The sequence below is a fragment of the Pristiophorus japonicus genome, unplaced genomic scaffold (genome assembly GCF_044704955.1).
Source record: "Pristiophorus japonicus isolate sPriJap1 unplaced genomic scaffold, sPriJap1.hap1 HAP1_SCAFFOLD_642, whole genome shotgun sequence".
NCBI lineage: Eukaryota > Metazoa > Chordata > Chondrichthyes > Pristiophoridae > Pristiophorus > Pristiophorus japonicus.
Window position 1 is genome coordinate 104,403 of NW_027254554.1, and position 13,990 is coordinate 118,392.

The 13,990-nt window shown below is 54.8% G+C and overlaps 1 protein-coding gene across 1 annotated transcript in view; it reads left to right on the forward strand.

Annotated features, from left to right (window-relative positions):
- The window catches only part of cenpq (centromere protein Q), a 66,314-nt gene extending 65,542 nt beyond the window's left edge, over nt 1-772 (forward strand). The window contains exon 9 of the mRNA XM_070874024.1: nt 522-772. Coding sequence (XP_070730125.1) covers nt 522-665 — 144 coding nt within the window. The 3' untranslated portion in view covers nt 666-772. The remainder of the gene's footprint in view (nt 1-521) is intronic.
- The last annotated feature ends 13,218 nt before the right edge of the window (nt 773-13,990 follow it).

The window sequence follows — 13,990 nt, forward strand, 5'->3', positions numbered from 1 at the left end:
TGCAGAGAGGATGTTTCCACTGATGGGGGGGAGACTAGAACTAGGGGGCATGGTCTTAGAATAAGGGGCCGCCCATTTAAAACTGAGATGAGGAGGAATGTCTTCTCTCAGAGGGTTGTAAATCTGTGGAATTCGCTGCCTCAGAGAGCTGTGGAAGCCGGGTCATTGAATATATTTAAGACAGAGATAGACAGTTTCTTAACCGATAAGGGGTTATGGGGAGCGGGCGGGGAAGTGGAGCTGAGTCCATGATCGGATCAGTCATGATTGTAATAAATGGCGGAGCAGGCTCGAGGGGCCGTATGGCCTACTCCTGCTCCTATTTCTTATGTTCTTATATTCAAGGCAGAGATCGATAGATTTTTGGACACTAAAGAAATCAAGGGCAATGGGGATCGGGCGGGAAAGTGGAGCTGAGGTCGAAGGTCAGCCGTGGTCTCATTGAATGGCGGAGCAGGCTCGAGGGGCCGAATGGCCGACTCCTGCTCCTAATCCTTTTGTGCTCTGTTCCCTGCTCACAGGAGAAGCTGATGGCGATCAGAAACCGTGACGACCTGCTCCTGGATCTTCAGACAACCCAACGTTCTCCCGAAGTGCGGAATTTGCTGACCTTCCTTGAACTCGCCCACGCAGAAGCGGACGGCCTCTCTCCCATTGGCCACTGAACAACTTGCCGTTCATTTTGCGTTTTGCACCTCGACAGTCAACTGATGGCTCCTCGCACCGGTGTTATATGGTTTTCAGATTCTATAATAAAGTTTGTTAGCTTTAACCGCGTCCTAACCCCCTCGTGTATTTATCTCGAACCGCCTGCGTGGCGGTGCGCGCAAGCTGTCTTCGAAGGGAAAATCTCGCGGGGCTTTTTACGCGCAGTCGACACGCAGGTGCGGCAAGCGATTGGCAAGTGTGGTATGTTCGCCTTTATCGCAAGGGGGCTGGAGCATAAGAATAAGGACGGCCAAAATTGCCCCTTCCCTGAAGGCCCGTTACCGACGGCCACGCTACAGAGTGGAATGGGCGCCGATTTTCCGTGGGGTGGCCGCCATTTTGAAAATTCTGTTGCGGTCAACCGGCGGTGACCTTCTCCCCACCCCCGCTACCGCCGATCGGTGCTAAGTGCGTCATCAGAGCGCGCACTGTCGATGTCCGTCCTGGAGGGTGTGTGTTTTTCACTCTCTCCTGATTGTTAGACCTCGGAACTTATAGTGGGGAGAGCACAACACGTGGCACAAAACTTTAGGCTGAACCCAGTGTTCAGTGTTATTACCCAACAAAAAACCCGACTTAAAGACGACAGGACTGGACTGCTGAGACAAGTCGACTGCAGACATACAATCGCCATTCCTGGCTGTCCCTATCGTGGGTTCGTGGTCGTCGGTTCCGTGACGGGTCGGTTCTTCGCCTGGCCGTTCTTTGCAGCTTCTTGCTGTTCCGTGCCCTGCTTGCTGTTTCTTCCTGTGTCCTTTCTCCTGCTTGTGCTTCCTTCCTGCGTGTTCTGCTCCAGTTGCCTGTCCGTGTGTTTTGAATAAGTTTCCCACTGTGACGAAATTTGATTATCGATCCGTTTAACTGTTTGGTGATGAGGTTGAATTGCTCCTGATTTGTATGCAAAAGATATTCCCATATGCTGAAATGCTGTTCGCCCAAAAATTTGCACCTTGTGACGCGGGGGTGGGGGGGGAGAGAGAGGAGTCCTTTGTTGTTACAGACTCGATGTCTCCAAAATGGCTGTTTTCCCCACCCTGGTCAATTGAGTTCAGGGTCTCCTGTAACATTCCATTGTAGTTATGCATGAAGTCAGTTTTTTTTTTTGGGAGGGTGGAGGGTTCCTGACCACCTGTTTAATTCCAAATGTCCAGTTTAATTCCAAAGCTTGTATCACTCAACGTTTAGTTCACGGTCTGTGTTTTCTCTGAAGATTAGTAGCCTTACAGCCACCCTTCCCCGGTGGCGAAATGACGGCGAAAGAATCTTGGTGCCACCGTTAACCTATTTTGAGCCGGAGCGCAGGGCTTGGAATTCTGTTCAACGTGGCGGTCCGGCTGCCGTTAAAGGGGAGGGCGCACTGCCGTGGTCGCCATGGTTTTTTTTGTTGTTGTAGGACGACTGCCGTGTCTGGCCGACACTTATACCACTCCCCACCCCCCCCCTGCCGGGTTCAGCAGGGCTACCAACAGGCAGCCTGGCGCCCCCTCTCTTGGGTACCAGACCCACTGGCCCGGTCGAAACCCTCCCTGTTGGTCCAGTGGTCCGAATTTCAATTATCAAAGAGCAAGTTATTAGTTAAACGGAGAAAGATTGCACAGTGCTGCAGTACAGCGGGACCTGGGGGTTACTTGTGCATGAAACACAGAAGGATAGTATGCAGGTACAGCAAGTGATCAGGAAGGCCAATGGTATCTTGGTCTTTATTGCAAAGGGGATGGAGTATAAAAGCAGGGAAGTCTTGCTACAGTTATACAGGGTATTGGTGAGGCCACACCTGGAGTACTGCGTGCAGTTTTGGTTTCCATATTTACGAAAGGATATACTTGCTTTGGAGGCAGTTCAGAGAAGGTTCACTCGGTTGATTCCGGAAATGAGGGGGTTGACTTATGAGGAAAGGTTGAGGAGGTTGGGCCTCTACTCATTGGAATTCAGAAGAATGAGAGGTGATCTTATCGAAACGTATAAGATTATGAGGGGGGGCTTGACAAGGTGGATGCAGAGAGGATGTTTTCACTGATGGGGGAGACTAGAACTAGGGGGGCATGGTCTTAGAATAAGGGGCCGCCCATTTAAAACTGAGATGAGGAAGAATTTCTTCTCTCAGAGGGTTGTAAATCTGTGGAATTCTCTGCCCCAGAGAGCTGTGGAAGCCGGGACATTGAATAAATTTAAGACAGAAATAGTTTCTTCAGGGAATAAAGGGAAAAGGGGTGATGGGGAGCGGGCAGTCCATGATCATCATAAGAATTAGGAACAGGAGTAGGCCATCTAGCCCCTCGAGCCTGCTCCGCCATTCAACAAGATCATGGCTGATCTGGCCGTGGACTCAGCTCCACTTACCCGCCCGCTCCCCGTAACCCTTAATTCCCTTATTGGTTAAAAAATCTATCTATCTGTGACTTGAATAGACAGTCCCTCGAAACGAGGATGACTTGCTTCCATGCTAAAAGGGGATGAGGTCACGGGTGTTTCAATGAAGGACCTAATATTCCAGGTCCTGAAAGGGTGGAAGATGCCTGTGGGTGGATTGTTTTAACGTGGGGTGACCGTTGTACACCAGCCACCACACGGGCTTGACAGAGCGAGGTCTGGGTCCAGTGGCAAGGGTTAACCAGGACGACTGGAGACCAGCTCTGCTGCACACGGACCCAGTGCGCGCACACATATCGCACAGTGTGAGCTTGGCCCTCGCCTCTCCTGGGCCCAGAACTCTCGCCTCTCCCGGGCCCCGATCATATCGCCCCCGCCTCCCCCCCCCGGACTCTCGCCGCTCCTTCGCCCCTCCTGCTGTGCCTGCCCGCGCTGCAATCATCGACCTGGCTTCGTAGCCGTCGCCCCTCCTGCAGCAGCACGCGCTGCTCCCTCCAACGGCCCCGGCCTGCTGATGGTGCTCGCAAGCCGCCCGGAGATCGGATCAGCCAAAAATGTATATTAAGTAGCGGAGCAGGCTCGGGGAGGGGGCCGTGTAGCCTACTCCCGCTCCTATTTCGTGTGTTCTTGTTAATCGTGCAGGCTCGCCCCTTGAAGTGAAGGGGGGAGAGCCATGGGGCCGTGTCGATGTCATCAGCACTGCGCTGAAGAGCGGCTGCAATGGGCACTCAGCAGCCCCCCCCCCACCCCCTGCTTCCGCCCCCGTTATGACCGACTTGCGGTCCGCTGAGAATCAAGCCAAAGAATGGAATTTCGCACAAGAGGTCACTGCATCAACCGCGCCGGTAAAAACAACAGGGGTAGGTGCACCCTGCTTCCAGTGGTGGGCAATTTCAGCCCCACGCTTACTACAGTTATACAGGGCCCTGGTGAGACCGCACCTGGAGTATTGTGTGCAGTTTTGGTCTCCTTACCTTAAGGAAGGATATACTTGCCAGAGAGGGAGTGCAGCGAAGGTTCATAAGAACATAATAAGAATTAGGAACAGGAGTAGGCCATCTAGCCTCTCGAGCCTGCTCCGCCATTCAACAAGATCATGGCTGATCTGGCCGTGGATTCAGCTCCACTTACCCGCCCGCTCCCCGTAACCCTTAATTCCTTTATTGGTTAAAAATCTATCTATCTGTGACTTGAATACATTCAATGAGCTAGCCTCAACTGCTTCCTTGGGCAGAGAATTCCACAGATTCACAACCCTCTGGGAGAAGAAATTCCTTCTCAACTCGGTTTTAAATTGGCTTCCCCCGTATTTTGAGGCTGTGCCCCCTAGTTCTAGTCTCCCCGACCAGTGGAAACAACCTCTCTGCCTCTATCTTGTCTCTCCCTTTCATGATTTTAAATGTTTCTATAAGATCACCCCCTCATCCTTCTGAACTCCGAGTAAAGACCCAGTCTACTCAATCTATCATCATAAGGTAACCCCCTCATCTCCGGAATCAGCCTCGTGAATCGTCTCTGTACCCCCTCCAAAGCCAGTATATCCTTCCTTAAGTAAGGTAACCAAAACTGCACGCAGTACTCCAGGTGCGGCCTCACCAATACCCTGTACAGTTGCAGCAGGACCTCCCTGCTTTTGTACTCCATCCCTCTCGCAATGAAGGCCAACATTGCATTTGCCTTCCTGATTACCTGCTGCACCTGCAAACTAACTTTTTGGGATTCATGCACAAGGACCCCCAGGTCCCTCTGCACCTCAGCATGTTGTAATTTCTCCCCAATCAAATAATATTCCCTTTTCCTGTTTTTTTTCCCAAGGTGGATGACCTCACACTTTCCGACATTGTATTCCATCTGCCAAACCTTAGCCCATTCGCTTAACCTATCTAAATCTCTTTGCAGCCTCTCTGTGTCCTCGACACAACCCGCTTTCCCACTAATCTTTGTGTCATCTGCAAATTTTGTTACACTATATTCTGTCCCCTCTTCCAGGTCATCTATGTATAATGTAAGCAGTTGTGGTCCCAGCACCGATCCCTGTGGCACACCACTAACCACTGATTTCCAACCCGAAAAGGACCCATTTATCCCGACTCTCTGCTTTCTGTTCGCCAGCCAATTCTCTATCCATGCTAATACATTTCCTCTGACTCCACGTACCTCTATCTTCTGCAGTAACCTTTTGTGTGGCACCTTATCGAATGCCTTTTGGAAATCTAAATGCACCACATCCATCGGTACACCTCTATCCACCATGACTGATTCCCGGGATGGGGGGATTGTCCTATGAGGAGAGACTGAGTAGGCTAGGCCAATATTCTCTGGCGTTTAGAGAATATCGAATGAGAGGTGATCCCGTAGGATATATTCAAGAGGGAGTTACATATGGCACTTACGGCTCAAGAGATCAAGGCGTATGGAGAGAAAGCAGGAAAAGGGGTACTGAGGTGAATGATCAGCCATGATCTTATTGAATGGTGGTGCAGGCTCGAAGGGCCAAATGGCCTATTCCTGCACCTATTTTCGAAACATACAACATTCTTACAGGGGCTTGACAGGGTAAATGCAGGGAGGATGTTTCCCCCGGGCTGGGGAGTCGAGAACCAGGGGTCACAGTCTCAGGATAAGGGGTCGACCATTTAGGACTGAGATGAGGAGAAACTTCTTCACTCAGAGGGGGGTGAACCTTTGGAATTCTCTGCCCCAGAGGGCTGTGGAGGCTCAGTCGTTGAGTATATTCAAGGCTGAGATCGATAGATTTTTGGATATTAAGGGAATCGAGGGATATGGGGACAGGGCGGGAAAGTGGAGTTGAGGTCGAAGGTCAGCCATGATCTCATTGAATTGCGGAGCAGGCTCGAGGGGGCAAATGGCCGACTCCTGCTCCTATTTCTTATCATGGGCGGCAGATTCGCTAACAACCAATGTTGGATTTCACCTCTTGTGTCTCACATCTCCCGGCCACAGCATCCTCATAGGTGGTCCCTCGAATGAGGATGAGTCGATCCCACATGAGTTCACAGATGTTTCAATGAAGGACCTGATATTCCAGATCCTGAACTACATCCTGAAGGGTGGAAGATGCCTGTGGGTGGATTGTTTTAACGTGGGGTGACCGTTGTACACCACACGGGCTTGACAGAGCGAGGTGTGGGTCCAGTGGCTTAACCAGGGTAACAAGGGTTAACCAGGACGACTGGAGACCAGCTCTGCTGCACGGACCCAGTGCGCGCACATATCGCACAGTGTGGGCTGGTCCGTGCTGCTCCTGGGCCCTCGCCTCTTCTGGGCACCGTACCCTCATTCTCCGCACCTCCGCCACGATCACTCGCCGCTCCTCCGCCCCGATCTCTCGCCGTTCCTCCGTCCCCGATCTCTCGCCGCTCCTCCGCCCCGATCTCTCGCCGTTCCTCCGTCCCCGATCTCTCGCCGCTCCTCCGCCCCGATCTCTCGCCGCTCCTCCGTCCCAGATCTCTCGCCGCTCCTCCGCCCCGATCTCTCGCCGCTCCTCTGCCCCGATCTCTCGCCGCTCCTCCGTCCCAGATCTCTCGCCGCTCCATGGGAACTTAAATCAGCCGGAAATGTGTTTAAAAATGAAATCATTCAGCAATAACTGCTGCCTGTGTTTAATCGTGGCTGGGCAAGTGTGACCACGTGAAGCTTGTTTTGAGTGGAAGTTCTACAGAGCTCAGGTTAGACCACATCTCGAGCACGGCATTCAGTTCTGGTCACCCCGTCGGAGATAGGAGATATTGGCCATGGAGGGAGTACAGCGCACAGTTCCCAGAATGATGCCAACAACAACACCACCTTCCATTTATATAGCGCCTTTAACGTCCCAAGGCGTGCAATAAGGAGATACCTGGACGGGTGACCAAAAACCTGGTCAAAGAGGCAGGGTTTTAAGGAGCGTCTTAAAGTAGGAGACCCAGAGAGAGGTAGAGAGGTGGAGATGTTTCGGGAGGGAGTTCCAGAACTTGAGGCCCAGGCAACAGAAGGCCCGGCCACCGATGGCGGAGCGATTATAATCAGGGATGGTCAGAGGGCAGAATTAGAGGAGGGGCTGGAGGAGGTTACAGAGATAGGGAGGGGTGTAGGGGCTGGAGGAAGTTGCAGAGATAGGGAGGGTTGTAGGGGCTGGAGGATGTTACAGAGATAAGGAGGGATGTAGAGCTGGAGGAGGTTACAGAGATAGGGAGGAGTGTAGGGGTAGGAGGAGGTTACAGAGATAGGGAGGGGTGTAGGGGCTGGAGGAGGTTACAGAGATAGGGAGGGGTATAGGGGGGCTGGAGGAGGTTACAGAGATAGGGAGGGGTATAGGGGCTGGAGGAGATTACAGAGATAGGGAGTGGTGTAGGGGTAGGAGGAGGGTACAGAGATAGGGAGAGGTGTAGGGGCTGGAGGAGGTTACAAAGATAGGGAGGGGTGTATGGGCTGGAGGAGGTTACAGAGATAGGGAGGGATGTAGGGGCTGGAGGAGGTTACAGAGATAGGGAGGGGTGTAGGGGCTGGAGGAGGTTACAGAGATAGGGAGGGGTGTAGGGGCTGGAGGAGGTTACAGAGATAGGGAGGAGAGGTGAAGCCATGGAGGGGTTCAGAGGTCATGATGAGAGCATAGGGGCCCGGGAGGGGAAGTTGATTGGTCAGCGGTTATTGAGAGTAGGGTCAAGGGACGAGGTGAGCTGAGAGAGGGGTAATGGGAGAGAACTGTGGAGTGTGCTCGGGCGGCGGCGATCCCGGGGGGAGTTCGGGAAGGGGAAGGGCAGGTGAGGCTGTATCGGATGATCTAAGTCTCAGTGAGAAAGAAGGCCATGATCTCCTCGCACTTGGAGGTGACGGTGGAGGGGCTCGGGGAGAGGGGTTTAAGGAGACGGTCGGTCGCAAAGAAAATAAGATAAATAAGAGAAAAGGAGGGGAGAGGAGCGGAGGGGAGAGGAGTGGAGGGGATCGGAGGGGTTCAGAGGGGAAGGGAGGGGAGCGGGTCGGAGGGGAAGGATGGGGAGTGGAGGGGAGAGGAGTGATGGGGAGTGGAAAGGAGGGGAGTGCAGGGGAGGGGAGTGGAGTGGAGTGGAGGGGAGGGGAATGGATCGGAGGGGCGGGATGTGGAATGGAGGGGAGAGAAGCGGAGGGGAGTTGAAGAGAAGCGGGGGGGTGAGGGGAGGAAAAGGGATGGGAGTGGATCGGTGGGGAGGGGAGGGATGGGGAGTGGAGGGGAGGGGAGTAGAGGGGAGGGGGAGTAGAGGGGAGGGGGAGTAGAGGGAAGGGGGAGGGGAGGGATGGCGAGTAGAGTGGAGTGGAGGGGGAGGGGAGTGGATCGAAGGGGAGGGGAGTGGATCAAAGGGGAGGGAAGTGGATCGGAGGGGATGGATGTGGAATGGAGGGAAGAGAAGCGGAGGGGAGGGGAGTGGAGGGGGAGGGGGACGGATGGGGAGTGGAGGGGGAGGGGAGGGGAGGGGGAGTGGAGGAAAGGGGGAGTGTTGGGGAGGGATGGGGAGTAGAGGGGAGTGGAGGGGGAGGGGAGGGGAGTGGATCGAAGGGGAGGGGAGTGGATCGGAGGGGGTGAATGTGGAATGGAGGGGAGAGGAGTGGAGGGGAGGGGACTGATGGAGAGGGGGAGGGAGTGGAGTGGAGTGGATCGGAGGGGAGAGGAGCGGAGGGGAGGGGACTGATGGGGAGGGAGTGGAGAGGAGTGGAGTGGATCGGAGGGGAGAGGAGTGGAGGGGAGGGGGCTGATGGGGAGGGGAGTGGAGTGGATCGGAGGGGAGAGGAGTGGAGGGGAGGGGACTGATGGGGAGGGGGAGGGAGTGGAGGGGAGGGGAGGGGGAGGGAATGGAGGGGAGTGGAGTGGATCGGAGTGGAGTGGAATGGAGGGGAGAGGAGTGGAGGGGAGGGGACTGATGGGGAGGGGGAGGGAGAGGAGTGGAGTGGATCGGAGGGGAGGGGAGGGGGAGGGAATGGAAGGGAGTGGAGTGGATCGGAGGGGAGCAGATCCGATGATGTGCCCCCCCCCACCAGTCTCCAGAGCCCCTGTGCGAGAGCGCGAGCGACTGCAGGCTGCCTGACAGAAACAATGGGCTTTTCGCAGTCGATGCGGTGCTATGGTAACCTGGCCAGCCCTCCCCACAGTCGCTCCGCTGGTTCCCGGGCTCTCTCTCTCTCTCTCTCTCGCTCTCTCTCTCCCACCGCTGCCTGTGCAAGTCGGAGGCTGTGTGTGGCTTGAGGTTCTGGGAGGGCGGCAGTGGGGGGGGGGGGGGGAAGGGAAGGGGGCGGGTGGGGGTTTGGGGCGACGGAGGAGGAACACACGGAAGGTAAGGGGTTCTGCAGGCTGCGATTCTCTCCGTGACCAACACGGGTTAAGCCTCCGCGCACCGTCCGGAGACACTTTGTCAATGGAGAGCGTCTCGGCTGTGAGAGGCCGGACTCGATCTTGCTGGTAGGTCCTTCCAGCCCCCGGCGGATGGGAGGAGGCCGGGGGTGGGGGGGGGGTGGGGTGTGGGGGAGAGGGCTGGGGAGGGGTGCAGAGCAGGGGTCCGTGGGGGTCAAGCGATCCCAGCAGGCAGCTGCTGCTCCAGCAGAGCGGTTCCTGTTCACCTGTCGAGGGGGAGCTGTGTCAACCCAGGCCAGCAGGCGGGGAATTCCCTGACGGCAGTCGACGGGAAACAAGCGCTGGGCAACCCAACTTGCAGACGCACGCGTGTATCGGGCACACACAGAGCGCGCACGCGTACCTATCACATGCTCATATATCGCGCGCACGCGCGCACATATCACACACACACGCACATGGCACATACGCACGCACATATCACACGCACGCACATATTACACACACACACACATATCACACACACGCACATATTATACACACACGCACATATCACAGACGCACATATTACAGACACACACACATATCACACGCATGCACATATTACACACACGCACATATCACACACACACACATATTACACACGCACGAACATCACACACATGCACATATTACACACACGCACATATCACACACGCACATATTACACCCACACACACATATATCACACGCATGCACATATTACACACACGCACATATCAAACACATGCACATATTACACACACACGCACATATCACAGCCGCACATATTACACACGCACGCACATGTCACACACATGCACATATTACACACACACACACATATCACAGACGCACATATTACACACACACGCACATATCACAGACGCACATATTGCACCCACACGCACATATCACACGCACACACATATTGCACACGTGCACATATTACACGCATGCACACACACACTGCACACAGACATATTGCATGCACACATATTACAAACACACGCACATATCACAGATGCACATATTACACACACATGCACATATCACACTCATGCATATAAGCACAAAAGCACACACACACTGCACACACACATATTGCATACACACATATTACAAACACAGCTGCACAAATCACACGCACGCACATATCGCCCCCACAGACACATTGCACGCAAACACACATTGCACATACTGTACACACGCAGACCTATCGCGCACACACGCCATCTACACAGTAAAACGTCCCGAGTCACTTCTCAGGAGTGTTACCAGACAAACATTTGACACCGAGCCACAGAAGGAGATTACGTGGTTGGATGAACTTAAACAGGAGGGATCCGTGGGTGGGTGGGGGAGGGAGAGAGCTGAGCCTTCAACAACAACACCAACCAGCTTGTACTTGTATACAACAACAACTGACATTTATACACAACAACAACTGACATGTATTTACAACAACAACTTACGTGTATGTACAACAACTGACGTTTATTTACAACAACAACTTAGTTACATACAAAAACAACACATTTGTATACCGCCTTTAATGTCCCAAGGCGATTCATAGGAGCGTCTTAAAGAGGAGGAAGTAGAGAGGTGGAGAGGTGGAGAGGTTTTGGGAACGAATTCCAGAGCTTGGGGCCCAGGCAACAGAAGGCACGGCCACCGATGGAGCGATGAAACTCGGGGGATGTGCAAGAGGTCGCAACTGGATGAGAACCGAGAGCTGGCAGGCCTCTCTCACATTCCGCTCACTGTACCCTCCTCCAGACCCTACACCCCTCCCAGTCTCTGTACCCTCCTCCAGACCCTACACCCCTCCCAGTCTCTGTACCCTCCTCCAGCCCCTACACCCCTCCCTATCTCTGTAACCTCCTCCAGCCCCGATACCCCTCCCTATCTCTGTAACCTCCTCCAGCCCCTACACCCCTCCCTATCTCTGTAACCTCCTCCAGCCCCTACACCCCTCCCTATCTCTGTAACCTCCTCCAGCCCCTATACCCCTCCCTATCTCTGTAACCTCCTCCAGCCCCTACACCCCTCCCTATCTCTGTAACCTCCTCCAGCCCCGATACCCCTCCCTATCTCTGTAACTCCCTCCAGCCCCTACACCCCTCCCTATCTCTGTAACCTCCTCCAGCACCTACACCCCTCCCTATCTCTGTAACCTCCTCCAGCACCTACACCACTCCCTATCTCTGTAACCCCCTCCAGCCCCTACACCCCTCCCTATCTCTGTAACCTCCTCCAGCCCCTACACCCCTCCCTATCTCTGCAACCTCTTCCAGCCCCTACACCCCTCCCTATCTCTGTAACCTTCTGCAGCCCCTACACCCTTCCCTATCTCTGTAACCTTCTGCAGCCCCTACACCCTTCCCTATCTCTGTAACCTTCTCCAGCCCCTACACCCCTCCCTATCTCTGTAACCTTCTCCAGCCCCGACACCCCTCCCTATCTCTGTAACCTTCTCCAGCCCCGACACCCCTCCCTATCTCTGTAACCTTCTCCAGCCCCTATACCCCTCCCTATCTCTGTAACCTTCTCCAGCCCCTACACCCCTCCCTATCTCTGTAATTCCCTCCAGCCCCTGCACCCCTCCCTATCTCTGTAATTCCCTCCAGCCCCTGCACCCTCCCTATCTTTGTAATTCTCTCCAGCCCCTACACCCCTCCCTATCTCTGTAATTCCCTCCAGCCCCTACACCCCTCCCTATCTCTGTAACCTTCTCCAGCCCCTACACCCCTCCCTATCTCTGTAATTCCCTCCAGCCCCTGCACCCCTCCCAGTCTCTGTAACCTTCTCCAGCCCCTACATCCCTCCCTATCTCTGTAACCTCCTCCAGCCCCTACATCCTTCCCTATCTCTGTAACCTCCTCCAGCCCCTACACCCCTCCCTATCTCTGTAACCTCCTCCAGCCCCTGCACCCTTCCCTATCTCTGTAACCTCCTCCAGCCCCTACACCACTCCTTATCTCTGTAACCCCCTCCAGCCCCTACACCCCTCCCTATCTCTGTAACCCCCTCCAGCCCCTACATCCCTCCCTATCTCTGTAACCTCCTCCAGCCCCTACACCCCTCCCTATCTCTGTAACCTCCTCCAGCCCCTACACCCCTCCCTATCTCTGTAATTCCCTCCAGCCCCTACACCCCTCCCTATCTCTGTAACTTCCTCCAGCCCCTACAACCCTCCCTATCTCTGTAACCTCCTCCAGCCCCTACACCCCTCCCTATCTCTGTAACCCCCTCCAGCCCCTACACCCCTCCCTATCTCTGTAACCTTCTCCAGCCCCTACACCCTTCCCTATCTCTGTAATTCCCTCCAGCCCCTGCACCCCTCCCTATCTCTGTAATTCCCTCCAGCCCCTGCACCCCTCCCTATCTTTGTAATTCCCTTCTGCCCCTACACCACTCCCTATCTCTGTAATTCCCTCCAGCTCCTACACCCCTCCCTATCTCTGTAACCTTCTCCAGCACCTACACCCCTCCCTATCTCTGTAATTCCCTCCAGCCCCTGCACCCCTCCCAGTCTCTGTAACCTTCTCCAGCCCCGACATCCCTCCCTATATCTGTAACCTCCTCCAGCCCCTACACCCCTCCCTATCTCTGTAACCTCCTCCAGCTCCTACACCCCTCCCTATCTCTGTAACCTCCTCCAGCCCCTGCATCCTTCCCTATCTCTGTAAGCTCCTCCAGCCCCTACACCCCTCCCTATCTCTGTAACCCCCTCCAGCCCCTACACCCCTCCCTATCTCTGTAACCACCTCCAGCCCCTACATCCCTCCCTATCTCTGTAACCTCCTCCAGCCCCTACACCCCTCCCTATCTCTGTAACCTCCTCCAGCCCCTACACCCCTCCCTATCTCTGTAATTCCCTCCAGCCCCTACACCCCTCCCTATCTCTGTAACCTTCTCCAGCCCCTACACCCCTCCCTATCTCTGTAACCTCCTCCAGCCCCTGCACCCTCCCTATCTTTGTAATTCTCTCCAGCCCCTACACCCCTCCCTATCTCTGTAATTCCCTCCAGCCCCTACACCCCTCCCTATCTCTGTAACCTTCTCCAGCCCCTACACCCCTCCCTATCTCTGTAATTCCCTCCAGCCCCTGCACCCCTCCCAGTCTCTGTAACCTTCTCCAGCCCCTACATCCCTCCCTATCTCTGTAACCTCCTCCAGCCCCTACATCCTTCCCTATCTCTGTAACCTCCTCCAGCCCCTACACCCCTCCCTATCTCTGTAACCTCCTCCAGCCCCTGCACCCTTCCCTATCTCTGTAACCTCCTCCAGCCCCTACACCACTCCTTATCTCTGTAACCCCCTCCAGCCCCTACACCCCTCCCTATCTCTGTAACCCCCTCCAGCCCCTACATCCCTCCCTATCTCTGTAACCTCCTCCAGCCCCTACACCCCTCCCTATCTCTGTAACCTCCTCCAGCCCCTACACCCCTCCCTATCTCTGTAATTCCCTCCAGCCCCTACACCCCTCCCTATCTCTGTAACTTCCTCCAGCCCCTACAACCCTCCCTATCTCTGTAACCTCCTCCAGCCCCTACACCCCTCCCTATC